This window comes from Micropterus salmoides, unplaced genomic scaffold (assembly GCF_014851395.1).
Source record: "Micropterus salmoides isolate LMB-PRFRI ecotype aquatic unplaced genomic scaffold, ASM1485139v1 Ms_hic_scaffold_9, whole genome shotgun sequence".
In the NCBI taxonomy this organism is placed as follows: domain Eukaryota; kingdom Metazoa; phylum Chordata; class Actinopteri; order Centrarchiformes; family Centrarchidae; genus Micropterus; species Micropterus salmoides.
In genome coordinates, this window is record NW_024044681.1 from 13,405,701 (window position 1) to 13,433,470 (window position 27,770).

Sequence of the window (27,770 nt, forward strand, 5' to 3'; positions counted from 1 at the left end):
GATTTGTTAGACCTCTGTCCTCAGCAAATGTGACTATCATTGGAAACGTGTTACTCTGAGCAGCTGCGCTCCTAAGCCAGAACTCAGTGTACCTGTGCCGTGGGCTTCTTGGAAAAGCAGTGTTTTTAAAGAAATAAAACATAAAAATAGCCTGGCTGAACAGCATGTGAGGGATGATCCTCTGGGTGATAGAGTCTCTGGCTCACCAGGTTGACAGTTCTGTGTCTGGAAGCACACTTAGACTAGATGGCCAGTTTCCTTAAATGTTATTTTACTCTGCGTGGTTCTACCTGACACCTGTAGCTACCTTCCCGGAAGAGGCTGTGTGGGTAGAAACTATAACTTGCTGAGAAATGTGTCACTTATTAGCAAGGGACCTCACTAGTCCAAGACTCAGTCCAGCTCATACTTAGGTATTAAATGGCATTTACAGGTGCTAGCATTTTTTAGCTAGGCGTTGGACTAAAAATAGCAATGTTGGCTTCTTCATTTGTCTACTGATTTGTTTTAGAATAGGGATAGTCAACTCCAGGAACACATTCAATGTTTTTTTCTAGAAAGACAACATGAAACCCTCTACATCCACCATCTGATAGAACCAGACAAAGTTTGCACAGGAAGAACAGGGCCTCTTCCTGTTTTGTGCTACTAGTTAAAATTGTTGATTTGAGACTAGTAGAGGCTGTCACTATTTTTGACAAAAGTCCTGTGAGGGATTCATTTATTAATGCAACAGTGTGACTGTAGCTAGAGCATGAGCACCTCCATATTAAAATAAGTTTGTAAGTCAATTTGGTTATGGTTTTTTATCATTTTATAATTTTTATAATTTTTGTTGTCATACTGCATATATATATATACACACACACACACACAATTACATGCCATTTTAGAAGGGAATGCATTAATACAAAACACACAACTGATATATATAACAAGCAAGTAAATGCAAGTAACAAATATTTAATTAAAATTAATAAACTGAAATGCAATCAATAGACAGTAAATAAGTAAAACTATGCAGTTGTCATTAGCAAATCTACTTCAATGGTCAAAATCCAAAGAACCACTAACAAATGTACTTTTGATCATATATTTAGCACAATCTCTATAAGTAAAACTATTTAAAACAATCTGTGCAAGCTCAACTCTTATTTACAAGACATAACAATGAATCCTCCCTCAAGCATAAATACTACTAATGAAATAATTCCACATGTAATCAGCTTTTGTCAAACAAGCAGCTCCAGCAGATTAGTTTGTAATCAAATTACTGCAGTCCTTTTCCCGTGGCTTTGGTTACTCCTAAAGCCTGTCAATCAAAAAGTTAGACAGGGAAGCTCAAAGTTGACTTTTCCGCCCTCTCTATTTTCAGACAAGAAAAAAAATGAGGAGGACTTGATCTTATTCCTTTTATTACAGGGATATTGCAGCTTTAAATCCTTTTGGTTGCTAAGTAGCGAGTGCCCCTGTGCTCCCTTAATGGGCCTGATTTGGTATTCCGCTCTGATGCCAAGTCTTATTTTTGTATGCGAGACAAAGTGTTTTGATGCAGGGCGATTGCTGAAACGTCTGTGTGTCTACCAAAGGCTGTTTTTTTTCCCTTTTTGGTGGAGAGTGAGAGTTTTATGGCCTCTCACAGTACAGTACACTTTGTGCCTTCTGCTCAAAACAAGAACACAGTCGATTGAATTTTGGATTCGCTTCATCATCCCTCCCTCCTCCCAGCAGCTTTGTTGTCAGCGAGCAGCATGTGTGTGTATGTGTCTGAGAGAGAGAGATGTGAATGCTCGCTGTGTGTGCTAGATGTATGCGCGCGCGCGTGTGTGTGTGTGTGTTTGTGGTAAAAGTCAATTATTGCAAAAGGCTGCCAATTAATTTGCTCTCCTGGAAATTCGAATAATACTGTAGAATGCACACACTCATAAACACATGTGTTTACACAAATCAAGCATGCACATTCTCACTTACACACAAACATGAATTGAGCTGTGTACACACACACACACACACACACACTGCTCACCATTAACTTGAAAGGAGGGAGAAGATGCACAGGCTGCAGACATTTGTTTGCTCAAGTGTGATGTTAAATTAGGTCGTGTGTGTGTGTGTTTGGGGGGCTCTTTCTGACTGAATAGTGAACATTGCTCAAGGGGGCTAAAGCAGGATCAGGTGGAATTGTTCGGTCTAGTCTCCAGGTATTCTGGGAGTGTCTTTTTTTAGGCAAAGGGTCCTTTAGACTGTCTCAGGGCATCTGGATGACAGAAGGGCAGAGCTGATTGTGAGTCCCTGTGGCACTTATCTGGACACAATAACTCAGCAGTCACTGACATCACCATAATCATATTCCCCCTGCTAAGATATATACTCTAAGTTAACTAAGAAATAAAAACTCCTGTATAGTGTAATGCAATCAAATGTCAATAGAAAAAAACTAGTTTTTGTGTGGGGAAGTAGTAGAACTTCTCAACACAACTTCCAGACACCTGATTTTTAATGCAGTGTGTGTTACTTGTGACAAACCCATCTGGCCTTTAATGCATGGCAAAATTAACAGTGCATGACTAGGAAATGTATTTGCAAATACTGTCTGGTGTGGTTGAGTTTTTAAAAAAGGAAACCAAAGTTTACCGAGGAAAACTTCAGTTATGTAAAGTCTTAAAAGCATGTATATGAGAGTGTACATGTGTGGTACTGGCAAGGTCCAGTTGTGCAGTTCTGTATAGCAATTAGTGGTATCTGCCACATTTGGAAGAGGCACTTCTATGTGTATCTGGACAGCACATGTGGATATAAGTGATACAGAGATCATTGAAGTTCTACATTCTTATCTCACGTTTTGCATGTTGTGTCAAAGTTGGCCTACAGCACATGCATGTACAGGGGTGTGTGTGTGTGTGTGTGTGTTGTGGTTGGGAGGGGATGGTTGTTAAAGGGTTTCTGAATGCGTCACAAACACCCCCCTCCCAAAACAAAAAAGAGGGAAAAAAGCTGTGGCAGTATGAGAGGTAGGTAGTACAGGGGGGAGATAAGGTTGTGAGAGCAGAAGGCTAAATTTAAATCGTAATTGGCCGACTTCCACAAGCTTGTGGGCATTTTAATGAGTCATAATAACTTCATTTAAAACCAGCTGAGCAGAAAATAGATTGGAGAGGAGCCTGTGGCTAGTATGGATTTGTGTTGCTTTGTGCGAGCGTGTGCACGGGTGTGCGGGTTTTGAGCTTGACTGTAAAACCTACAGACATGCGCGCACACACACATACACACACAGTGCAGAAACTAACTGGTGCGACACGTATCCAGGACAGCTCACAGAATAAAACTGAGCTGCTTTTCATGCAGTGTTTGTGTGTTGGGAGACGGTGATGGTACAATCAACACATCATGGTGACCGTGTTTGTCAGACACACTAACTCTACAGTTACAACTAATTGTACAGCTCAATATCCAAAAATTATCTAGTAAAAATATATTTGCAAAAGAAATGTGAACAATGTGAAGGAAAATTATATTTAGGTGTTTTCAATGGAGCCCAATTAGACCTGCTGACAGGACCATGTTGGCACATGCAGGTATGACTGACATACTGTACATCTCACCTGTTTTGTTGTACCTGTTGGGGTGACCAGTTACAACCTTAATGTTATTACATGGGGTTAGATTGGTGACTTCACATAATTCCCAGCACACCATTGCTCCACCCTCCTCCAACCTTAAGAGAGAGCATTGCGGCATCTGAATTTCTTTAATATTTATATTGTGGTCCACTACATACAGTGGCTGTATTCGGAACCGCGTACTACATACTACTGGCAACCGCAGTATGCAGTATGTACTGTATACTGCATACTGTTTGAGGTATAGTATGTAGTATGTAGTATGAAACTGATAAATAGATTTATTTTGCAGCATGCTAGGCCAGGCTTCTAGTTTCCGGTTTTCAAAATCGGAACAATAAGAGGATTATAAATGTAAGTAGGCCGACCGCTTGAAACGTATTCTTTAAAAAAAATCGTATGTATGGCTGCAGCTGAGCTGTAGCAGATCTTTGCTTCGGTGTATTGGTGCATAAATAAGAATTATATAAAATAAAAGCAAATAAAAAGCAAGTACTATAACCAAAACTGTAACATTACACTAACAATGTAATGTCTATTTAGAATTTAGAAAAAAACTTATTAGAAGTGGATTTAGTGAAAAAACAGAATTTGAAAATTGTAAAACAAGTTCTGTTGTTGTCCTCTACACAACAGTTCTAGCACTTTGCATTATGGGCCACAGTATGCGCGATAGACTAGTTCGAGGCATACTGCAGATTTTTCCCGAATCTTTACGCCATCCGGGTATTTTTGGCATACTGTAGATTTTGCTTTTGTTTGCGTACTACATAACTACATTTGGGCCAAATCAGTACGTACTACTAGTATAGTAGGCGGTTTCGAATACGGCGCCTTCACTGTTATGTAGTGCTGTCAGGATGTGTAGTGATGATTATTACAATCTATATAGTGGGCTCAATGAATCCCAGAATGGATTGTAATGCACATACAATGTACATACAATCGATGGTCACTAACTACTATCATCCATTGCACAGGCAAGTTTCCTCCTGTCAGTGATCCAAGTAGTGGTGGGAATGTTTGAACAGGCTACTAATGAAATCTTGAGTAAAAGTATCCCACACATTTAATTTTCAGCTTCATTAATACAATTACTGCAATGTTTAAGAAAATGTCACATTCAATTTTGTGTTGTATTATGTTGTATGTATTAATCAATGTATGCTAAAACAGACTAATGCTGCTTCCCTCTGATAAATTCACATATAATAATGTTTAAGTGCCACAGATCTTTTGTCATGCGTGCTAATATCCAAGCGTGAAATGTGCTGTCTGTCCGAGGGTGGTGTGTCTTGTAAACTGTCCGGTCTGCTGTGAGTGCAGCTGAAGCTCTGCAGCTGTCAGCCTGCTGAAAACTTACTGTCACATCAAATCAGAGGTTCCTCTGACAACCCTCCATGTGTATTGTTACCATCATCTACTCATGAGCTGGACAGGGAGTCACACCTGGAAGTGAAGTGAGAGTTATTTCATGAGACAGAGAGCGTGTGACAGAGTCCTACCAGAAAACGAGTAAAACCACTGTTCCTCTTTTAAAAAAATGCCTCAGATTTCTCCAGCATTATGCCCAACAGTAAAACATTGTTCTGGTAATGAAATAACAGTGTGTCATACATTCACTCTGGCTATTAGATTTTCACTACCACTTGTCGCAGTTTCTGAAATGAGCCCCTGGTATGCACTGACATCAGCAGAAATGGCAGTCAGCCAATCAGATTTGACAGCTCTTTCATTGTGGCATGACAGTGTGTGTAATTAGACAGATTTTACACGTGTGTAGACAGTCACACACATCTCTGTTCACATGTCCTTTCAGTTGTTTTTCTGTTAAGATTATTGGGCAGCTCATGCCCATGGCTTCAAATCAAAGCTGTGTTTAGTCTCTCTGGTATTCTCATGTTAAATAAATGGCCTGATAAATGCATGTTTTCTGTATATCTTGACTGCACCATGTGACAGATGAATGAATAATTATTGAATGCATATGTCATTGTCTTTGCCCAGTCCAGACAACTTAACTCTCAAATCTTGTTTTTTTTTGTGTTGGCCTACTCTTACATTATTTAATACAATCCAAGACTTCCACTTATTCTTTTGACAGTTTGTTCCAAATTTGCTTTAGCATACTAAAATGTGTTTGTAAATTTGACTGAAATGTCATTATGGCTTTTTTTGCAAGGGATTTAGATTATGTTACAGTCCCAACTGGGAAAACAGAGTGGGGGGATTGTTTGTGACACAAATGGTAATAAAAGTAAATATTCTCTCAGGCACGACCTTTTATTGCATTATGTAAGTTGGCCAATAGCTCTGGGAAACTTTTTAGATCAATTTCGCAGCGCAGATTAGAAAGCTATGAATCCCATTTATGGAAGAGCTCCCTCATGAAATGCTCTTTGAAACTTTTATATTTTCGGATGAAGAGAGAATGAACCCAGCTAAGCAAAGATCTGCCGACGGCACTTTCATGTGGGGGGAAGAAAGAAAGCAAGAGAAAGTGAAAGGAGACAGAGCAAGCGAGGCAGAGGGAGAAGATAAAAGCACTCCCAAAGCCATCTGGAAGTAGCCAGGACACACAAGGATTGCTTTTATGCTACTAATTCCACTGGGAGGTGCGACATAAAAGCAAAGCATGGATATTGTGTTATAACTGTTGAAAACAAGCAAGTGGCCACGGAATACTAATATGGCCGGTCAGAGGGAAAAGCACTTCAATCCAGGAGTAAACAGGCTTTTTGGATGGCCCCCCAGAGGATTTTGGATGTATTGATTTGCAACTATTAGCTGACTATCTTGCAGACTTTCTGGCTGCATTACACATTTACTGTGTAGCCTATCTATTTCATTTGATATTTAGCTGTTGGCTGTGTATACATGCAGGAAGAATACTGATTATTGTTCATACTTTGGTTAAGTTATAATTCTTAGGGGCACCCCTGTAACTTAAGGGTTAAGACGCTGCCCATGCAATGCAACATTCCCAGTTAAACTCCAGCCGGGGGCTTTGGTTGCATCTCCCTCCTAAGTTTCCTGTCATCTCTCTAGTTATAATCCTTTTCCTGTTTTCATAATATAAAATGTGGAAGACAACATTCAATCATGGTTTCAGACATTCTTGGCTTCTCGTCTTTATTAAAACAACATGACACGATAAATCCTCCCAGCCCACGGTTTGTTAGGCTGGGCTGTAAACACATACACCAGTTGCTCTTCTTACGTTGCATTTCAGACCAAGTGGTCAAGTGTTTGCTGCAGTAGATATGTCATTTCAAACTGAACTTTGGGACCCTATATTGTTAAAACACCACTCACTGTACTCACCACCAGTAACCACAGGTGTTGCCAAATCAACAAATTTATTCTTATTGAGAGTTTGATGTAATTTCAGGTTTTGAATGAACCAGTTAACATAACATCCCAGTGATCCCAACTTTCCGTGTTGCAGTGGCGAATAGCTGTTTAACGGCCCACTTAACAGCGTTTATTATAAACCTTTTTGGGGGCCGTCCTACCCCCCATTGCATGTTGCATCATACCAACTACGCATTGCATGATCACACAAAAGGAACCATAAACTATTTCTTAAGGCTACAATGTTAATAACTGTGTGTAAACATGCCACAAAAAAACTATAACGTGAATGAAACAGTAATATTATTGTAGTTCACTTGTGTGTGGGGTATGACATAACGATGATGTTTCTGTCAAACTATCACCCACTTTCAGACTTACACAAAACTTTGAAATGTTGCATAAAATTCTATGTAAGCTGGAGATGTTTCCATCAATTTAGTTAAAGTGAATAACATTGCGCTGAAAGATATGGATAGTGTCTCACCCTGGTCACATTTGCTGCTAGTGTTGCAGTTTAAAACAGATCATTATAGTTTCATCTTCACCAAGGTTAGCGCTTTAGAAGATAATACTAAGTGAATTTTAACTGGTTGTGAAGTGGCTGCATATTTAATGGGTTTTTGGGGGCAAAGCAATGAAAAATTACCTTAAAAGAGTTATTGGCTTTTTCAGAATTCAAGTTCATCAAATGTATGCAGGCACAGTTGTTTTTTCATTAAGCTATCCAGCAAGTTTAAAACTGAAGTGTCACAAAATATAAAAGTTGAATTTATTGACATTTGATGAATACATTTGAAGAGAGTAAATCCTAAATGTCAAAATGTATTCAGCTGGAAAAGAAACATTTTTTAAAGGGCAATTATGCTTGATCATTTTTAATAAATTGCTATTTAGTATGATTTCATGGTTTCACAACCACAGTGAAGTACATGTTAGAAATAACATATGATAAATAACCTACAATATAATATACTGTTTATTATCATTCAACCTGGATGGACAAAATTTCATTTTCAAGTGAACATGAAACATTGTTTAATGCACATTTCAAAATTCACCTTTTTAGAGACCCTTCGCTAAGCCATCCCCCGAACATGCAGCTGGCCAATCACAGCGCAGTATAGGCTCGCTCTAACTGAGGTCCGACACTTTCATGGCTGCGCTCCATTGAATCTAATGCAAAAGGAGTCATTTTCTAGCTTTCTTTTCCGTATTTTTCCTCCTTCTCAATACTCAGGTAATACGGTGGTTCACTTTTACTCTTTGATCGATAGGCTTTAGCTTCTGTCATTATTTTTTTCACATCAGTTTGAGTCTGTTTGACAGCCTGAATACAACCTTCAAATACACAATGTAACTGTAAAATTTCTCCAAAAATTACACAATATTTCACCGGCGAGTGCAGTGATAAACAGTGGCAGTGCCGTGATAAAAGTCTGTCAGGTCCAACAGTTTGTTGGACTTAGCAACAGTAACTACGGGGGGCGTGGCTTAGCGAAGGGTCAGTTGACATACCAGAATTCAAAAAATGAATTAGATACACAATAAATAAATTAAATGAAACAAAATGTATGTCAAGCTAAAATTTCCCGGATAACCCATCAAGGTAACAGCAGGAAAAGAGGAGGAAAAGCCTACTCAGAGAGCAACTAGAGAGGACAGCAAACCCTTTGAACCGTACAGTCACCATTTGGCCTATTTCTGCCTCAGCTGATTGTATCCTCCCCACCACCACCACCACCACTACCGCCTCCAACCACACATATACACACACTTTCCTACTTTTGGCTGCCTGCCAAGAGCTGTCATTGCCTCTACAGTATCACTTCTGCTGTATCTATATCCAGAGCTTTGTGGAGGCACATGCACAGAGTGCAGCTCTGAGGGCCGGAAAATCCTCAAATCAAGAGAAAAATGATCAACAAAAAATGTTTGCTTTGGTTTTTCTGGTTAAAATTACCAAAAGTGCTTAAATACTAACTGTTAATAACAGTGTTAATAACAGTATTAAATGATACAGATAATTTAAGACTTTTTAGAGACTTGTTGACACACTGGTTTACTTTCAAACTCTCAAACCTTACTGTTAACAGAATGTGTGAAAATCAAGTTCTCCTTGTCTGTTCTTTATTTAGGACTATATGTGTTTATGTATAATTCAGAATGCCGTGAGCAATGTGTTTAAACTTTATTGTAGCTCAAAATGAAAGCAGCTGATGAAGGCAGCCAGAAAGCTGAGCTCAGGCTCTCATAAATGATAAGTAATTGGATCTCAATGTCATCTGTGTTGTGGGTCTGGACGGAATCTGAATCTTCATCTTTGTTTGACTTTACTAACCAAATAATATCCCCACTCTGACACCCCATTTGGGGAAAAACAGATGACTTAATGGAAAAGAGCTAGTAACCTCTGTATGGTGTCATTTGGCAGATAACACTACAAGGTATGTGGTATTTTGAGGTAAGTTTATTCCCCTAAATAGCTCTTGTTGTGAGATTCCCCTAATTGATCCGATTTGCCCGTTTGAAGTCATCACTTATTATGTTTTATGTGGAAGATTTAACAGGGTGGAAGAGAGGATTTTGGAATCAAACAAAATAAACAAGTATGTAAATCAATGCACCTGAGTGCAGTAAAAAAACAAAAGCTGCGTGTTTCAAGCATTTCCTGCTGTTTAGCCATTTGGAAATCCTATCTGCACTCTCAGCCATGTCTCCAGTTGTTTCTGTTGGCTCAGCTTGGACTCTTTCCTGAGTTGAACTGACTCCCATCAGCAATTGTTTAGAAATGTTCTAGTTGTCTTGTCTTCATCTTCATACGTTGACATGGGAACATGCAGACAAAGTAGAGACACTTCACTTCAAAAACACCAACTTGTTAGTCTTCTTTTCTGAATAATTTTTAGATAACATTTGATCACTTCTTCCAAGGTGCAGTATTTCCAGATTTTGAAGAAATGTATTCAATTTCAGCCAACTTTCAATTTAGATTTCAGAGTATTCCTTTGCCAGTTTACAATCTTCCCTCCTTTTTTCTTTGTCACAGTTTTACTACCCAGGTGATCACTGGTATTCCCTGCTTTCTACTCAGGCCCAGTGACTCCAGCCTTAATAAACTCAGCATTGCCTTTGACAATGTGTGACTTGAAAGCAGGAAATAATGGGCCTCCAACAGTAAATCTTTACAGGTTATTGACCTGGGGAAAGGAAGGGAGAGTGTATGGGGGGGCATTCACCAACTCCTGCCATGATTTCTCTGCTCATGTGGTCATTTTGTTTCACAATTTACAAATAAGGAGAACAGGGGCAGATGAAAATGACTGGACAGAGGGACAGTGAAAAGTTTTGTACTACAGTAGACATTAGTTTCCTCAACATCTGACAAAAATGCTTATGCTAAAATAAAACTGGGTGAACGCATTGGGTGTCCACCACACAGGTTTTTAATGAGCAGAAGCTCAGTGTCTCCTGTTGCACTGGTAAAAGTCCCAGAAACGGCCTCTGCTTTGGTTTCATTCTCCAACACTCCTTGACAGTCACTTTTTTCCTGCTACTGCAGAAGAAGAAAATAAAAACCAGGGCAACAAGTGTTGCTTCTGTGTCTCGATTTGGTGCAATCACCTTAAACCTCAGCACCCCCCCCCAGGCAGCAAACGACAGCCAAAATTAGTTTTCCTGCCCTGATCCAGCAGCCATCTCATCCCTTCTTCTCTTGAACTATAAATGCATTTACAGCACTGTAAAGAGGATGTCAATTGCTGGATTCCCAGCAGCTGGCTGGGCAACAGTCTTTGGTGGTCACAGAGGTAAGGGTTCAACTGCTGGTCAGAGTCTCAGGTCTGTCTCCCTCTTTTCTTAGCACAAATATCTCAACAACTTCTGGCCAGATTACTATACACTTTGGTATGGATATCAATGGTCCACTGAGGATGAAGCAATCCTGTCCTCATCAAAAAAATAATCGGGTATTTGATCCCTGACAAGTGTCCACTTATGACCATGAAAATAATGAGGTTGTAGATCAGAAAACACTTATGAGAATTAAATGCGTTTTTGTAAGGCACTTACAAAGAACATTTGTTGTTGTAATCTGATGATAGTGACCAGGTCAAAAAAAAATCATGGATAGTAGAAAACGAGGACAAATTATCTGTTTTGTTGTTCAGTTTTGGGGACTTTTGGATGCCATGTAATTTCATGAGCACATACATGCTCTCAAGATGATAAACCCTCTTGATCGCAGTGACTCCATGGTCTTTCCTCCATGGTCTTTACCGTTAACACTCCCAGGACACTGTACTACGCTTGCAATAAAGATTCAAAACTGCTGTGTGGTTGTTTGAGGCTTGTTGTCAGCTTCTGTTTCATGTCAAATTGCTTCGGAAAACTGCTGTTGAGTAAACTACTGTTGAGTAAAGGTTTGAAGTTTTAGGCAGTATAAATTCAACAGGAACAGTCACTAGCTGTTGAAGAAATAAACAAGGCTCAGAGTTGAACTCCCTAAGAAGAATTAAAAGAGCAAGGCACGGGAAAAAATGTCAGGGTTTGAAAGATGTTGCAGCAGCTGATAATACTGTTTTAAAAAACTGACCTCACATTGACTTGTTCTTAACAGTATTATAAATCTGAAAAAGCTGCCAGTCAGACGTAGAATGCATGAGAATTAATCATCAATAGACAGAAGAGTATTTTCCTCTTTCCCTGCCTTCAGGGAATGGCTTTGTGCAGATTATACATTAACTTACTACCTCACTGTACTTACTAGTTACTCTAGATTTACCTTGAACTGTGTGTCGGGTTGGTTAGTTTAGAGCTCTCTGACCTCAATTCAATGTATGAGGTATGGTTACTGATAGGACTGATTATTGCTACATGACAATTGATACTCACTAGTGAAATCCAAATGTGTGCACTTAAAGAACTTCACAGATTGTAAGCATTAAAGTCTGTTTACAGGTCTTGGAGAGTCTTATATGTGAAAAAGTTGCATAAAGCCTTTTGTGGTTCTAGAGGGACCTGCACAAAATCTGATAAACTGCCTCAAGTGACTTGAGTCAGCGTTGATAGTTTCTGAAGAGTTTGAAAATAAAAAAAATCTGAGGATGTGGAGTTAGAAAGAAGTGAAGAAGCTTACTGGACCCTTTCAGGGTAGCGCCTTGAGGCTACATTAGCCATTACTAACATACCACGCCTGACTCTCCGACCAAACTGTCAGCAGCCAAGTTGCACTGTGGGTAACATATGTACCAAGTTTTGACAAGGAGGAAGAATGTGTTGAATGAAAAAGACGAAATCTCTGGCTCTGGTGTTTTCAACTGTCAATTGTGAGGGCAACAATGTTATGCAAGTGCAATGCTAAATAAGTGGAGTTCTCATTTTAACAGTTTAGTCATGCTGTCGCTGTTTTCAATGACAGGCACATTTTGGACAATGTGACATTAGACAATGTGTTTTTTTGTAATTGTTACAGTTCCTTGTCAGACAGATCTTTAAAATGCAAAGCTACTGCAATTAATAATTAAAGATATATGGTTGTGACAAAAACGCACAGCCATACCATCGTACACAGGCTCTATTTACTGTTCACTCTCCATCATGGATAAGTCATATTTTTGCTACTTGAAACTCTCAGCACGTCTTTGCCAGCTCGGTTAAATTACTTAAGTTCTAGTTCAGTGCTTCCTATTTTTAAGTGTTGTCCAACATGTATCTGTGAGCACTGTAAGCCAATTATTCAGCCCTTGATGGCTAGAGGGTTAACAGGACACTTTACACAGTGCTGTCACAGCTTTAAACGCTCTTGTCCCATGGGTATGCTTTGATATAGATCATCACAGATTACTTGGGGTATTGAGTACTGTGTGCATTTCCTGTGTTATCATTTATAATTTCTGGGTAGTCTATAATGCTACAAGTTGCACAACGCATTCCCAAGCATTGGATTCATTTATTTAGACTGAAAATCAAGTTAACCTAAAGTTTAGCTTAATCTAATCAAGGCCTCTCTCAACAGAACTTGTAAGACTGAAGCTGCAGTAGGTCACTCATGTCAGCATATATTTTACCAGAAGCTCACCCACCCCTGTCCAACAAGGATCTATTAATACCAGGCCCTGAGGCTTGTGAGAAATGGTCCACTTTGGCATTTTAGAGCAGCCTAACTTACTTCCTGCCTCTTCACACTAGGAGAGCCCCGGGTGGTTCCTCTATGCATCCAGCTTTTGTTTCCTTCCACTTCTTCACAAACATCCATGTACCCACATGCACACAATACAAATACACACATCTACCCAAGGCCCTGAAGATATACTTGTGTCTGTGGCCTGCAGGAGCACACGGATACATGTCAAAGCCTCATTTTCTCCTCTCTTTTTGAAAACAGAGGGGGGGTTGAAAGCAAAGCTGAAAACACATGGCACCTTTCACCTCTTGGGGACTGCCAGGGAGGAGGGGAGGCCAGCGTTTGGGTTGTTTTAAAACACTTGGTCAGTGTCTGGCAACAGCACGGCAATTGCTGTTGCTGGACAGGAAGACAGGGCATGTATGGTTGTGTGTGTGTGCTCTTACACCTGGGGAAATTGCAGGTTTTTAAAATAAGATCTTGTACTTGATAAGGAAAACATAGATTATGTTATTGATAAAATAATGTTTACTGATTTGTGATTTCAAACTTACAAATTGAATTATACAAGGCAACAAATTAATAATAAGCATCTACAGCCATGCTAGAGGCTCTTTTATTTTTACTCAACTCAAAAATAAGAAGTTATGTCGGTTTAGACAGCTAACGAAATAATAATGATGCATATGTGTTCCTGTCCATTCATGTCAATGCACACTTTAAACCAGGTTTCTCTGACGTCAAGACAGTTTGAAAGTAAGGAGGACGGGACAGAAAGAGGGATGAGGGAAGGCACGGCAGGAAAGGAGGAAGGAGGAGGAGGGATGGATGTGTGGACTGAGATGCCCTCGATCTCCCAGGGGGCAAAAGCTCTGGAAATGGCTTCGTCGTTCAGAGAAAGTAAGGCGAAGGAGAGGGAGAAATAAACAGTACAAGAGAACAGGGAACAGTGAGGGCAGGGAACTGTCTGTGACCTACTGGACAAACAAATTGGTTTGCAGGCAAAATGGATTAAGAGGTTGAGCTGGGTAAAATAACAAGGGTGACTGATGTTGGCTCATCCATTTTGAAGGGGGGCTGAATTTAGAGGCTTCATGTGGAAGTGTCTTGTGTATTTTCCCCGTCTGTGTGTGTATGTGTGTGTGCATGCGAACGCTCTGCAAGTCAATATTTGTCTGCTTTGCCACGTCCCTAGACATCCCATTCGGTGCAACAGACCGTAAAGCTGTCAAATGCGACCTGAATATTCTCTGTCTTCATCTGTTTCCTCCTTTTTCTCTCCCTCCCTCTTCCTTGTGCTCTCTCACTTCCCTTTGATTTCTTTTTCCTCTCCGTCGATAACAATATCATCGGTAGCAAACATGTTCCTGTGCTTTTGATGGCTTGTCTACCCCCCCCACCCCCCCACAGAAAAGCAAGATTATCGCCTCTTATCTGTAGTGCTGTGTTTGCTAACACCATAAAGTCATTTATGCCCGTATGAGTGTGTGAGTCTGACTGATATTTGATATTTGTAAGAACAAGGGCTTGTTATATAGTTGCAGTATTTTGCAGTATCATCTATAGTACATTATGATTGTTCCATGTGCAGCTACTTTGTGTTTTCCCGGTACACAGAGTTAGATTGTTATTATCCTTTTAGCTTCTTTTACTACTACATAGCTACTGTCTCATGCTTTCCCATCAGTGTCTTGGTCTTATCAATTGTATTAACATCTCTAAAGCTTAGATCAAACAGGGCTAAATCAGTAATGTGGCTCACATGGTAGCCATCTTGAAACAAATTGGTTTCTGAATTACTTCTCAGGGGCTTTATGATTTGTGCCGCGGTGGTGGTGCAGTGGTTAGCACTGTCGCCTCACAGCAAGAAGGTTGTGGGTTCAAATCCCAGTTGCCCCGGCCTTTCTGTGTGGAATTTGCATGTTCTCCCTGTGTCTGCGTGGGTTCTCTCCCACTGTCCAAAGACGGACTAAGATAATTGGGGACCCTAAATTGCGTAAGTAGTTATTTGTCTGTGTGGAGGGGATTGGCCCCCCAACTCTGTACAGGATAAGTGTTTAACAATGTGTGTCAGAATTATGTTATTTTATGAAATCATTCTGTAAATATTTTTATGATATAATTTAACAGTAGTTTTCAAAACAGTTTTTTGTGCCAAAATATATTGCAAGATAGCATTCGATGTTGAACTCTGCCCCCTCAACTCCCTATGCTTCCAGGTACACATTAGGATTTATTGTCTGATAAAAAACTCTATTTATGCACATGAAAGGTTGGCTAAAATGACTTGTTTGATTTGATGGGTTTACTCTATCAGATTTGTAAATGGAAACCCCCTCAATTGTACGTGCTGCAAGACCTGTTTAATGTGACTGTATTTGCAGTGACTTATTGTGAACTTATTGTGTGTGTGTGTGTGTGTGTGTGTGTGTGTGTGTGTGTGTGTGTGTGTGTGTGTGTGCGCATGTGTTTTATTATTTTGAGAGGAAGCTTGGCGCAGGCCCAGTTTTTTCTGAGCCTTGATAAAAACGTGCTGGGAGCATGGCGGTACACACCTACTCCACTACAGGGTACAGGCAGTACCATGGCCCGTCCTTTCCAACTGGCAGTCTCTGTGGTGCTGTACTACTGATAAGAGGCTGGTGTAAATAAAACTGTACAGCACGGCTCGTTATGAAGCTGAAGGTAGAGCAAAGCAGGGAGGGAGGGAGGAAGGGAGGAATGAGAGAGAGAGAGAGAGAGCGTGTGGTGTCTGTACTCATTGTTCTGACAGCATACTGCGTCTGTGTGTGTTCCCGTGAATGTGTGTGTTTACTTGTTTTGCTATTTGTATGTGAACCAGATTGAGTTTGAATAAGGATCTTTTTTGACACTTTTATTTTATGGTGAAGATTAAAGACATGAATCTAGTAGAGACAGTGGAAGTTATTTTTCATGGGAGTGAATGGAAGTCCTCACAAGTATAGTGAAACCCACATTTGTCTAAGTGTGTGTGTGTGTGTGTGCACGGGGGAGTAGGAGGGGGGATGTGTGTCTGTGTGTGTTTATGGATTTTTGCTGTTTTTTGGTACTGAGAGTACTGTCTTACGTAAGCCATTTATGTAGGCTCAGTGAACAGCCAGGCTATGTTTTTGTTGGTGACTGCGCTTGTCTGCCTCCCTCCCTCTGTCATGCACACACACACACATGCACATTCTCTCTCCCTAATCTGTCTGCCTGCCTCTCTCTCTTTCTCTCTCCTGCCCTGTTTACACTGTTAAAAACCAATGAGTGTGATATTGGTCGACCATCGACAGATACACTGTAATTTGCCTTTTTAATTCCCATTTAGCCTCCCCGACTCCTGAGAACAGATCATTCAGCCACTTCCTTGCAGAAATATTTGCACATACAGTAAACTGTGTCCTGCTCTGCAAGAACTAAGGCTGCACAGGAACTTAAGTGGAAAATCTGAACTGAAGCTTTCTCATGTCAAGTTAACCTTCACAAGTTCATTTTTATGCAAAAACTACCCAGCCAATTAGAATTTCAGGCCTCTGCAACTCTCTCTCAGTAGTCTTTTAATATTTGACTTAACTCCTGTAAAATTGAGTAACTTTTCAGGTCAGTGTGGTCTATGCATTTTAGAGGAAATGTGTCATGGGGCAAATTTTATTTGGGACAGGTTTTTAAGCCAGATAGGAAATCCTACTTCATGCATACAAAAGAGCCTTTTGGCATTGTTCAGAGTTGCATTTTATGTATTACAGCAGGCTTATTCTCTTGGACCATTGAAACTCTGTTGTTAAACTTCCTCAATGTGGAAGCTTTTAGACAGCATTTTTTTTGTGTAATGAATGCTAAATAGTGTCATGCCATCTCATGCAAGCGAGCATGTGAGACCATCTAACAACTGATTTTGATGACTATATTGCAGGAAATAGAAGGCCTTTGCACAACTTTGCTCATTTCCTTAAATGCTGCATGCTGAATTCCTTATCTGGCTTTTTAACATAACATGTCCACTTAATGTCAGTAACTCGTTTAGCTGCCACAACAAGGTCATTTAATGCATGTGTTGAAATGGCAAGATTGATGGCTTCATCCAATTACGAAATGACCAGCAGAAGAAGAAGAAACACTGTTTTTTCTTTATCTCCCATGCAGGATGAAATGTTTAATTCTCATATCAACAACATGGTGGCCTACTTTTTGTGTGTCGCTATGAGCAAAGACAGGCTCTCTAACTCTTATGTTTAATTCTGTGTTTGTCTTTGATGAAAGATTCTGTTTAGACTGAGATCCCCAAGGGGGGACATCTGTTGCAAACATATATGCTCTACCTGTGAAAGAAAGCAGGTTGGAACAACAAGTGTCAAGTCTGAGTGTGGGTATACAGTCACAAAAAATATTTAGTCTTCCATGGGAGGTACAGAAAAGCCCAAATCACCCCAAACAAGCAGGGCCTGTCTCTGTCTCTGACATATTCTTTTGAATGAGGAGAGCTGAATGGTGGCATTATGAGATCACATAGCTGAGCTGGATGATGTGAGTGTGGTGATGGTGTGTTGTTGCACCCAAATGCACTTATCATACCCACAAACTCCCAAATGGGCACTGAGGTTGCTTTTTCCCTGGTCTTTGTCTCTGTATCATAACATAATGATGATTTGCAACTTAGATTCCGTGCACACATGGAATGAGTGTAATAGCAAATAGGACGATGCACCTTTGTGCGCCACATTATTTAGGAAAAATGGAAGAATGAGCACTTAGTATGTCAGGGGAAATTACAGGCAAGGGAATGCCCCATCACTTCCCTGTGAGGCCTGTTCAGTGGGCTAATCCACAATCCTCATCACGTCTAAATGTTGCCACTGTTGGGGGAAGCCCACAGCAGTTAACTTTAAGTGAAACACTCTTGAATAATGCCAAGAAAGTGGTTAGAGTACCTAGAGTCAACTAGACCCAACAGTAATCACAAGTTTTATTTATACAGCAACAATAGTCTTACAACAGAGTAATAAAGAGATTTAAAAGTTGATTGTTTTAGCGTGAAGTGGGGACCCACGTCACATGATTGGAAAACAAATTTGACATAGAGGCTGACATTGTATATTTAGACTCAGACCTCATAACCAATTTAAATAAAAATGTTTCCATATACATAGAAGATTCTGCTTTGTTAACTTTATATTCTAAAGTTTAACCTCTTTTAAAGTAGACACTCTACTGCAAAACCTAAAGAAACAAGTTTATGTAAAATTATAATTTGCCTTTTACTGTAGTTTAAACTAGCACTAAGACAAAAATAGCTTTAAACATCAGCACAGCACACTAACAGGTTAGTGCTTCTAAAAAGTTGCACCGTACGCAGGAAAGTTGTCTTTACGAGGGGGATGAAGGGCCTGTTAAGACAGACCAAGTTTACAGTATATACAAGACCGTTATATTACTCTTTTTTACTCGATTGGCGGGCAACCCTCTCTAGCTTGTTGTCTTTCACAGCCCTTTATGAAATAAGTGAGCCACACTGCGCTGTAACAACAGTTGAGCAATATTTCAGAGAGGGAAGCGAAAAGGGAAGTGGCTTCAGTGGCATGTGGCACCTGATCACCACCCCTTCCCCATCACCCATTCCCACCTCCCAATATGCACACATTCACACACACTAACTCAGCATGGGTTGTGCAACTTTTATTATGTCAGCTAAGTGCTGAATCTGTGGCAATGTGACACAGGACTCCCCACTAACAGAGTAATCTGGGCAAGTCTACCATTTGGAGATTCCGTTAATTTTTTTTATTTTGTGATGATTCATTTTTATATACTTCACATGTAATATTTGTTTTGTGCAAATGAAAATCTTGCTTAATGAAATAAAAGATCGGGTTCATTTTGATGTTGAAATAAAGTGCCTTCTACAGTGTAAATTTGAACAGGCTCCTGGTTTGACTATAGTTTTTTTGCTCACAGAGAACTGTTATTTAGAACACGCGTGACAAGAGTAACAGCTGATGTCGAGTGTGTGTCTCCTCTGTCCCGGTTACCCCGTCTATCCTAACTAACAAGCTCACCCTTTTGCGATCAAAGGGGGCTCAAGATTTATCACTTTAATTTGGCAGTGAAAATGGCTGATGGCGGCTGTTACCAAGCGGAGGGCCCCCTGTTAGCACTTATCTGGCTAACCAGATTGACGGGCATCTGGCTGGGTGGCTGCCTGGCTGTGTGTACCCTGGGTTCCTGTGCTCCCACATTTCTTCCCCCCTTTGCCCCACGGTGACCTCACACAGCTCCATTCTCCTTGAAGCAAGGCACCATGCAGGCATTTCCTGACAATTTATGTCCTTGTGCCACAAGTAGGGGCATGCCCTGCACTAAAATCCTATCCCTGGCCCATTTAGCGCACGCCTCTTGGCCTCCCAGAAGACTGGTTATAGTGTTGCACCACTGTTTGTAAGGTGGAGTCATTCCTTGTAGTAACCATGCCAATGTTAAACTAATTCACTGCACATTACTTATATTTTACAATACTGCAAACCATAGTTGTGAGCGTGTTTTTCTTGCATTCATTTATTTTACCAGATTAGATTTAGTGAGCATGAGTTCTCTTTTCAGGAACACACAGCGACACACTTACACTGTTACACACATTCACACCTGGAATCAGCCCAGTACAATCACAGTTTGAAATGTTTGCCACTAAGGAGCCCACCTGGGGCAGCTGGGGGTTAAGTGCCCTTCTAAGGGGCACCTTAGTGGTGGCAAGGAAGGGAAATTGTAAATTGAAACCCTCCTTTCATGAAACTTAGTTGTGACATGATATTCACTACAATGGACTACTCTTTTTTACTGAAGTTTCAATTAATTAAAAATTAAGGGTAGGGAAACCCCACACAAGACACTACATCATGTTTTGGGATATGGTCTGAACTAAGTATGCACATGGGCATGTGGAAGAAAAACACAATTTCGCTCTTTCCAGAATATTTAATTGAAAGTGAAAACATTATGTATTTACTTGAGCACTGATATTTTAATGGTCATAAAATTGTCTCAGTTGGTCCCTACAATGGCAATCAATGAGCTCAAATCAATATGATGGAAGGTGTCCAATGAAGGCTAGCAGAGCAACCGTAGCATGTAAAAATAATAATTGCAGTTGATTCAACAATGATGAATCAAGGAGTTAAAGAAGCAGCAGAGGTACTATGTGATTAATGCAAATGAGGGACATCAGTGGGTGTGTTGGGGGATTCTGTCTACATCTTCACTACATGTCTAGTTCTCCAAAGGTTAAGTGGCTGCTTTTGCCAACTAATTCGGCCATATGCTCATCTGTGCATTTGACACTAGCACGCCATACGCTCGCACTACAAATTATGGCTCTTGAATATGCAGCCAATTAAAGAGGATATTGCTCAATAGCTCTGTCTACTTAATATAAAGTTGTAAAATGGAAATAAATCTTGTCATATCAAAGACAAATCTAGGACGTTCAGGCTTTGCATTGCAGTGGCTTATGATCTAGTCACGCTCACTTGTGCAGCGTACCGTCTTTTGCATAACTTGTTGCATAAGCACTCTACTGGCAGGCACACTCTGTCATGTACGGTCCGTGTCATTTCTGCTTTTGGTAGGGCTTATTACAGTACAGACCGTTCCCTAATGTCACTGCGGTTGCAAAACCACACAAGCCATCTCTCCCTGACTTTTTTTCTGTCATCTAAGAATTGGCTTCCTGTTTTCATTGTGTTCTCTTTCTCTCTCTGGAGGTGTCGTAACCCAGGAGGCCTTGCCAAGAACAAACCAAGGTCTGGTCGAGAGAGATCGCTCTGTGCTTGCACTGGAAACAGACACGCACACGTGCGCACATGCGCACGTGCTCGCCTATTTTGCACACACAGAATATCCAGATGTTAATGTCTGTTTGTGTTCTGTGCATGTGTGCGCGTCTGTTTGATGTGTGATGTGTATGGCATGTACAGTGCTTGTTGCCAAGCCATAAAAAGTCATTTGCCTGGGCCTGATCTGATGTGCCCTCCAACAGCACCCTGTATGTGTGCATACCAGGCTCCTGTCTCTTCTTTTATTGTTTACAAGGTTGTACACATTCATAAACTATAGGTGAACATGGGAATCGAGACCATAGCTCAAGGGCTGCAGCACCAGACTGTAGTGCAATGAAAGAGGAAGAGTACTCAACAAAACTTTATGGCTTTGAGTCAAAAGCAGGAATGTATCAGCCTTGTATATTAAGTGGATACACTTTGTGCATCCACTAAATATATTACTTTTGGTCTACAGTATATTATTGACATGTACTTTTCAATGTCTGTTGATCTGAGAAATATTATAATTATACTTAAATTAAATATATAATTATAATTAGATTAGAAAATAATTGTACTGTAATTGTGCTGTACTACGCCCCATTCTTAGAGTGTGTCACATGAACTGTCACAAATAATGGACTCTATAATTATTAGTTAGAATTTTTGGGGCAAATTAGCCTACATCAAGCATATGTGGAAGGAGATGACATCTCCTGCCACTATTTGCATCTTAATTACATTTGGAGCAGAATCTGACCAATCTGAAGGTGCATAGTTTGACTCTTCAAATTATTAAGCTAAAATTACATATTACAATACACCCATTAATCAATCAAATACTGAAAAAAATAACCTAAATTCTAAAAAAAACCCAAAGAGGATCAAATAATGAAAGCCTAAGCCTTCTGATAATAGAGTATCAGACTGCGAAACATAAGCATTTCCATGTTGTCAAGTCTGACATCAGTATTTTAGTATAGTAGATGTAACCTAACCCTGGTACAAGTAATGGATTATTTGATAGAAAATTAACTCAAAACTGTCAACACTAAACAGTTTTCTAACAGCACAACTTTTACAAATGTGGTACATGTGTGTGAATGTGTAATAATTGTCCACGCTCTTGTCTCTTGTTGTTTTGCAGCTGGTGAGAAGGCCATAGTTTGTGACCAGTGTGGTGCCCAGTTCCAGACAGAAGAATCCCTCGAGGCTCACAGGCAGATCCACACCGGTATGAACACACGCACAGCCAGACATATAATCACAACATAAACATAAACAAAAAGATATGAGCTCCTCTGCTACATCTGCATGTTGTACAGAAAGTTCCACTTGATTTTATTTTCATATACTAATTTGTGGAATAAGCTGTAGATACTGCATTTAAAACAATTTGCATTTTTTGGCAATTATTTCAAAATAAAGGTGAAAAAGGTAAAAATAGCAGATGTTTTAACTTTCTTGTAAAAACCTGTATGCACTGCAGTCAGACCAAATTCAAAGAGAGATCACATGGAATCATCAGGTCCCTCCTGATTCACACTCCCAATCTGTTTGGGTATTTTCACAAATCAGCATGCATGTTGTGTTGTGGTGTGTGTTGTGGTGTGCAGAGACATATTCAGCCTCTTCTGGCTAACTGGAGCCATGGATTGACAGATAGATAGATCACATCATCTTGGATTAGTCCCACTCGCCCTAAATCAAGACAGACCCAACTGTAATCAACAAACCGGGAAAACTTGGCAGGCCGATGTTGTTTATCAGTGCTCAGCTATGAAGATGGGAAGACGAGGATGATCTAGGTGCCAAGATGTAAATAGGAAGAAGTAAATCCCCCTTCAGCAGATGTGTGATGGCCCAGAACAGTTTCACTGCTGGTGATGAACTCTTTAATTTGGGGGAAAGGATTGTCTTTTCCACCACTTGTTTAAGAAGATGCTGGAGTATTTTGTTTTTATCTTGTATATGTTGTGTCCTTTACTTTCTCTCACTGTACCTATCTGTGAATCACATTTTGTCCCGATTTTCACTCCAAATCACCCCAGATTAAAAATAATTGGACACTGTTGCATACTATGTGATGCCATGCTGCTGTTGGAAGTTGATAGACTATTTGATACATTATCCCGTAATGTGATGGGAAAAAACTCAAAATTTGGACTTGGCAGTTGTGATCCAAGTTTATTGGTGGGATACAATTACTAGTACAATGTAAAGAGTTCATACAATCAACAAATTCAAAAGGTTTCAGTCTTCCTTTGAGACTGCTATTGCCTTCAGCAACATTTTGGTTGTCACCCTGTTCCATCCATCGTCAACCGCTTATCCTGCTTACAGGGTCGCGGGGGGGCTGGAGCCCATCCCAGCTCACATTAGGCGAAAGGCAGGGTACACCCTGGACAGGTCGCCAGTCCATCGCAGGGCGTTGTCACCCTGTTACATTTTACAATACCATGACGGCAAGTGGAAATTTTGCTTGGCTACAGGATCGCCAAATTAAGTAGGATTCATCCTTTGGCAACCATGAATGTCCACCAAAAATGTAATGTCAATTTGGCATTTTGTTTGTGATATTTTGCAAAGTTTAGGGCACTGTAGGAAAGCTCATAGTATGTCCAAAATGAAAACGGTTCCTCCAATGGGGAGCATGAATGTGCTTGGTAAATTTCATAGTAATTTTCCTAGCAGATTTTGATATTTCTTAAATGGAAACTTTGATCTAATAGTGGCATCAGAAGAAAAATCAGTGGGTCCCCCACTTACGGATACACGTCACCATCCTTTAGCCGTGCCCTAGCTTGTCAAAGAAAATGAGATTAGAGAAAAGAGTGCTGCCAATGCACATTCAAGCCAGAAACCGATCCCCAAAATAGCCACACATTATCATTATCATCATCTTTTGTTTTGTCCTTCATCTGAAGCCGTGACCCTCAGGCTCCCAGTAGCAGGTCCCATTGGGTGGCTATACTTTCTCTTTGCGGCCACTCATGCCCCCCCACACTCCTCCTCAACATTTGAGAGGGGAAGGTGGGGCAGTGTAGTCAGGATTTTGGGGGGTTACTCCTGAGGGGCATGCCTTCAGCCAATCAGCTCACTGGAGCTAAAGAAGGGTTAAACAAGGCTAATGATCCAACAGCCATAACAGCGGAAAGGAGCACTCTAAATATAGGCATTCCAGTCTGGAACGAATTGCAGGGGTTGGGGCGGGGGGCAGCGACAGCCAGGGCCAGACGTGTCTTGCTGCCAGACTACTGGCGCAGCAGCAGCAGTAATAGTATAGTAATCATCCATGTGTAGAGCCCCTCTGAGGTATCAGAGTCTGAAAAATGGGCTCTGGTAAAATATGACAAGGCAGTTTCACTGCACCATATGATTCTCAGTTTCAGTCTCTCTGCCTTTATGCACTTTAAGCTACTGTACACTTACATTACTACATCCCTGGCTCTGGATTTGAACACTTGACATTTGGCCTCCCCATTGTGAAAGCATTAGACTCACTGTTTTCAACATAAACACAGGATACTTCATAATTTAATGGATTGATTGCTGTGACATTTCCACAATAAATGTCATGGTCCTAAGAGGATGAACCATTTCGATTGTAAGGACCTTGTGGACTCTCCTCTATTTAGTCCCTTTATATCTTAGCCTCCTTTTACTTTTTGAAGCCCTTAAACTCTTAGAATACCTATATATTTTTATTCTTAATATCTTTTATACAGTGCCTTCTGTAAATGTCTAGAAATGTAAATAACGATATCTCAGCATAATATACAGGGATGGACAAAACAAAGAAAACTACATAAGATACAAAAGCAGCTCCACTGGACAGTGCTGTATTTGTCTGTTTGAGCTAGAAAGCTTAACAAACATGGATTTATTTATACAGAAATGTCTGTGTGTACAGTACCCAAGACGCAAATCATCAGAGAGGGCGTGTGGTGGGAGCATGGGGTTACTGTTGGCCATCAAAGCCAGATTTGATCTCTGCCTGCCTCTTGGCAGCCCTTCAGGCCTTGGCTAATGTTCTCTGATGACAATATTTGGCCTCTGAAACTGTGGCTGTTTCTTGCTGCTTTGAATGGGAACTATTGTGGCATCTCCTCTGTTGGCCTGATCAGCTGCAGTCTGACTCAACCTCTGTCTCTTTCCCACTTTGTCTGCCTGCTTATTGCTTCTAACAGTGATATACCAGTTGCCCTTGGTATATCACACACCTCTCTATGTTACTTTACTCCACAGCCCTCGTACTGTATGTGGGACGTATAGTGGTTGGTTATCCAAAACCATGGGATTGTTTGGAGGCTGTTGAGGCATTCCTGAAGTTGTCGTCATTCCTAACGGACAAGCTCTTTTGCATGGAGATGTGTGCGGCAGGGAGGGGGACTGGTCGAGATGCCAAGGGAACTAGCAAAACATCATGTGGCTGTTTTTACCCACTGATCTCGTGCAAATACAAATGCACAAACACACACTGCACACTATCTCCTTCTTTGGCAGTGTCATGCAACACATACACACACAAATAAATCCAGGAATGGAGCCCAAGTCACTTGTGAGTTGCATTACATCTACTGACGGCAAATTTCTGTCACATATTTTCCCAAATTGGATGGCAACGTATCAGAGTCTCTAAACTGGGACTCGCCTCAGGGCTTTTGTAAGCAAAGAACATAGTCTGTCTGGCTTTCATGGAGTTCTCATCCTTAAAGAAAAACACTGCTGTCATTTATAGTTGTAGCCCATTTAATACTGTTTCTGTTTCTGTCTCGTGTCCTCCAATTGTTATGCAATGTATGCACTGAGAATTGAAGTCTGTTTTTTTAAGTCCTAGCTTCGCACTGTTCGTAGTGTTCCAGGCAAACACAACATGTAAGGCTACATGTTAAAAAGGAGGATTTCCTGGTAGAGACTTCTATTTCATCATGTGACTGACAGGGAGCAGACCATAATGTAATGTGAATAGTGATTTTAAACCACTCCAAACAGCATCTTTATTTTGAAATACTAAATGGTTTACTAAATATTTGCAGTTATACTGACTGATAGATCATACAGTAGCCATAATTCAGAACTGTCATACTACGTGTCATGGTCTCAGATGGTTATCTGAAATCATATTTTTCTGGTATTTATCAAATTTGTTACACGAACAATGTTGAAGGTCCAAGGTAGAAATACAAACCTGTCAGCAAATAACACATTTTTTGAATGCCCAAAGTGCATCCAGCAGGATCGTGTAACAGTTCTGGACCAGGGCTAATATAATCAAAGGCACAGGTAGCCTAAACCTTTGACCAGAAATATTAAAATCACCTTAATTAGATTTTAATGTAACCTCATAACATGCCAGTGGCAGCCTTTTCTGTTTGAGCAACATTTTTTCTTTGACATGCATGATGAACAGCTGAGCCCTCCTTATCGTCTGGGAGCATATGTAGGCACACAGGTCAGGTTTTCTAAACAGTTTTTTTCAGTGATGAGCGGGCATTAAATTTAGCTGTTGTATTTGTAATGTTGATTTCTGATTTATGGACCAGAAAAAAAGGATTTTATGCATTAATGAGGCCTAGAATTTATTTTTAAACCAAGGACAATAAAATGCTTCGACATATAATGTGAACTCTATGGTTGAAAGGAGCAGTTAAATTTAGGGAGCTACTTGTTTAATACGGACAGTCTGCATTCTGTATATGCATATTTATATATCTTAGATGATTTGCTTAGTGAAGGACAATTTACTCAAACAGTACAAACAGTACTCAGAAGTCAATGTTTCTGGTAGAAAAGCCATTGTTGTCCACTACTGCTGTGCACTGTGTCATTTCCTCTTTGTGATAGCAGCTATAAACTGTTTCCAACTCTGTTTTAATGTGGATTTTATCCCACTCCATAATATCCAATTTTGAAACTGTAGTGCTCATTTAAACACGGCCACCTCCAACGTGTCATTTTCACTTTGCATTTCCAGTAAAGCTTCTCCCTGTTGGGATGTACAAAGCTGTTCTGAGCTCTGAGCTGCTGTTTTTTTTCTCATTCTGTCTTTATCTCTACACATTTGCCAGCTAGCTTCATCTCTTTTTTCATTAGATTGTTTTGGTCCCCACCATAATTTATAGCTCTTGTATTTTATTGGTAAAGCCCACCACACTCACATTCCACTTGATTAAACTGTAGCTTGGTTCAGAAAAGCAAAAGGTCAGAATATGTGCACAGAGAAAGTGGCTCACAAGCAAAATACTGTAATAAGCAATAAGTTTAAGTTAAGGTACCTTTTTTGGTTTGTTGTTTAGCCTGTCTGCTGATTTAAAAAATGTAGATTTTACTACTATGGATTCATGCATTTTATAGGGTTTGCAGGCTATCTAACTGCCAAATCTTAACCTTACATCCACAAGCGCGCACTTTGTAATTTTCATTGCAATCTGCACATTCATTCGCCAAACCAAGGCTACATTCGGTATGAGCAGTTGCCAGTTATCAACATGAGCTGTGAGTAGCACTAGAAACAACAGGGACTGCATTTCCCATGTGACCTGTGTAGAAATGAGTTCGGAGTCCACAGGCCTCGGAAGAATTTGTTGTCCGACTGTTGGTGTTCCTGTTTATACATGAATCCTGTCCATGTACACACATACACACAGCAGTGCCAGAGAAAATCCACATATAATAGGAGGGGGAGGCTGCTCTCTTACTCTTTTCTCTTTCCTTCTCTCTTTATCTCCCTCCGTTCTTTTTTAAAGTCTTGTAATACAGGGAAAATATGCAAACCATGGAGTGGCAATAGTGGGTTTAGCCAGTGGGAACACAGCGTGATTCCAGCAGGCCTCTGCCACAGAGTAAACACTTTCTTTT

General features: G+C 40.3%; 1 protein-coding gene across 2 annotated transcripts in view; it reads left to right on the forward strand.

Moving 5' to 3' along the window:
- Positions 1-27,770, forward strand: part of zbtb16a (zinc finger and BTB domain containing 16a) — a 137,997-nt gene that overhangs the window by 62,034 nt on the left and 48,193 nt on the right. For both annotated transcript variants that reach the window (XM_038708939.1, XM_038708938.1), the window contains exon 4: positions 22,057-22,143. In XM_038708939.1, the coding sequence (XP_038564867.1) occupies positions 22,057-22,143 (87 nt within the window). The remainder of the gene's footprint in view (positions 1-22,056; positions 22,144-27,770) is intronic.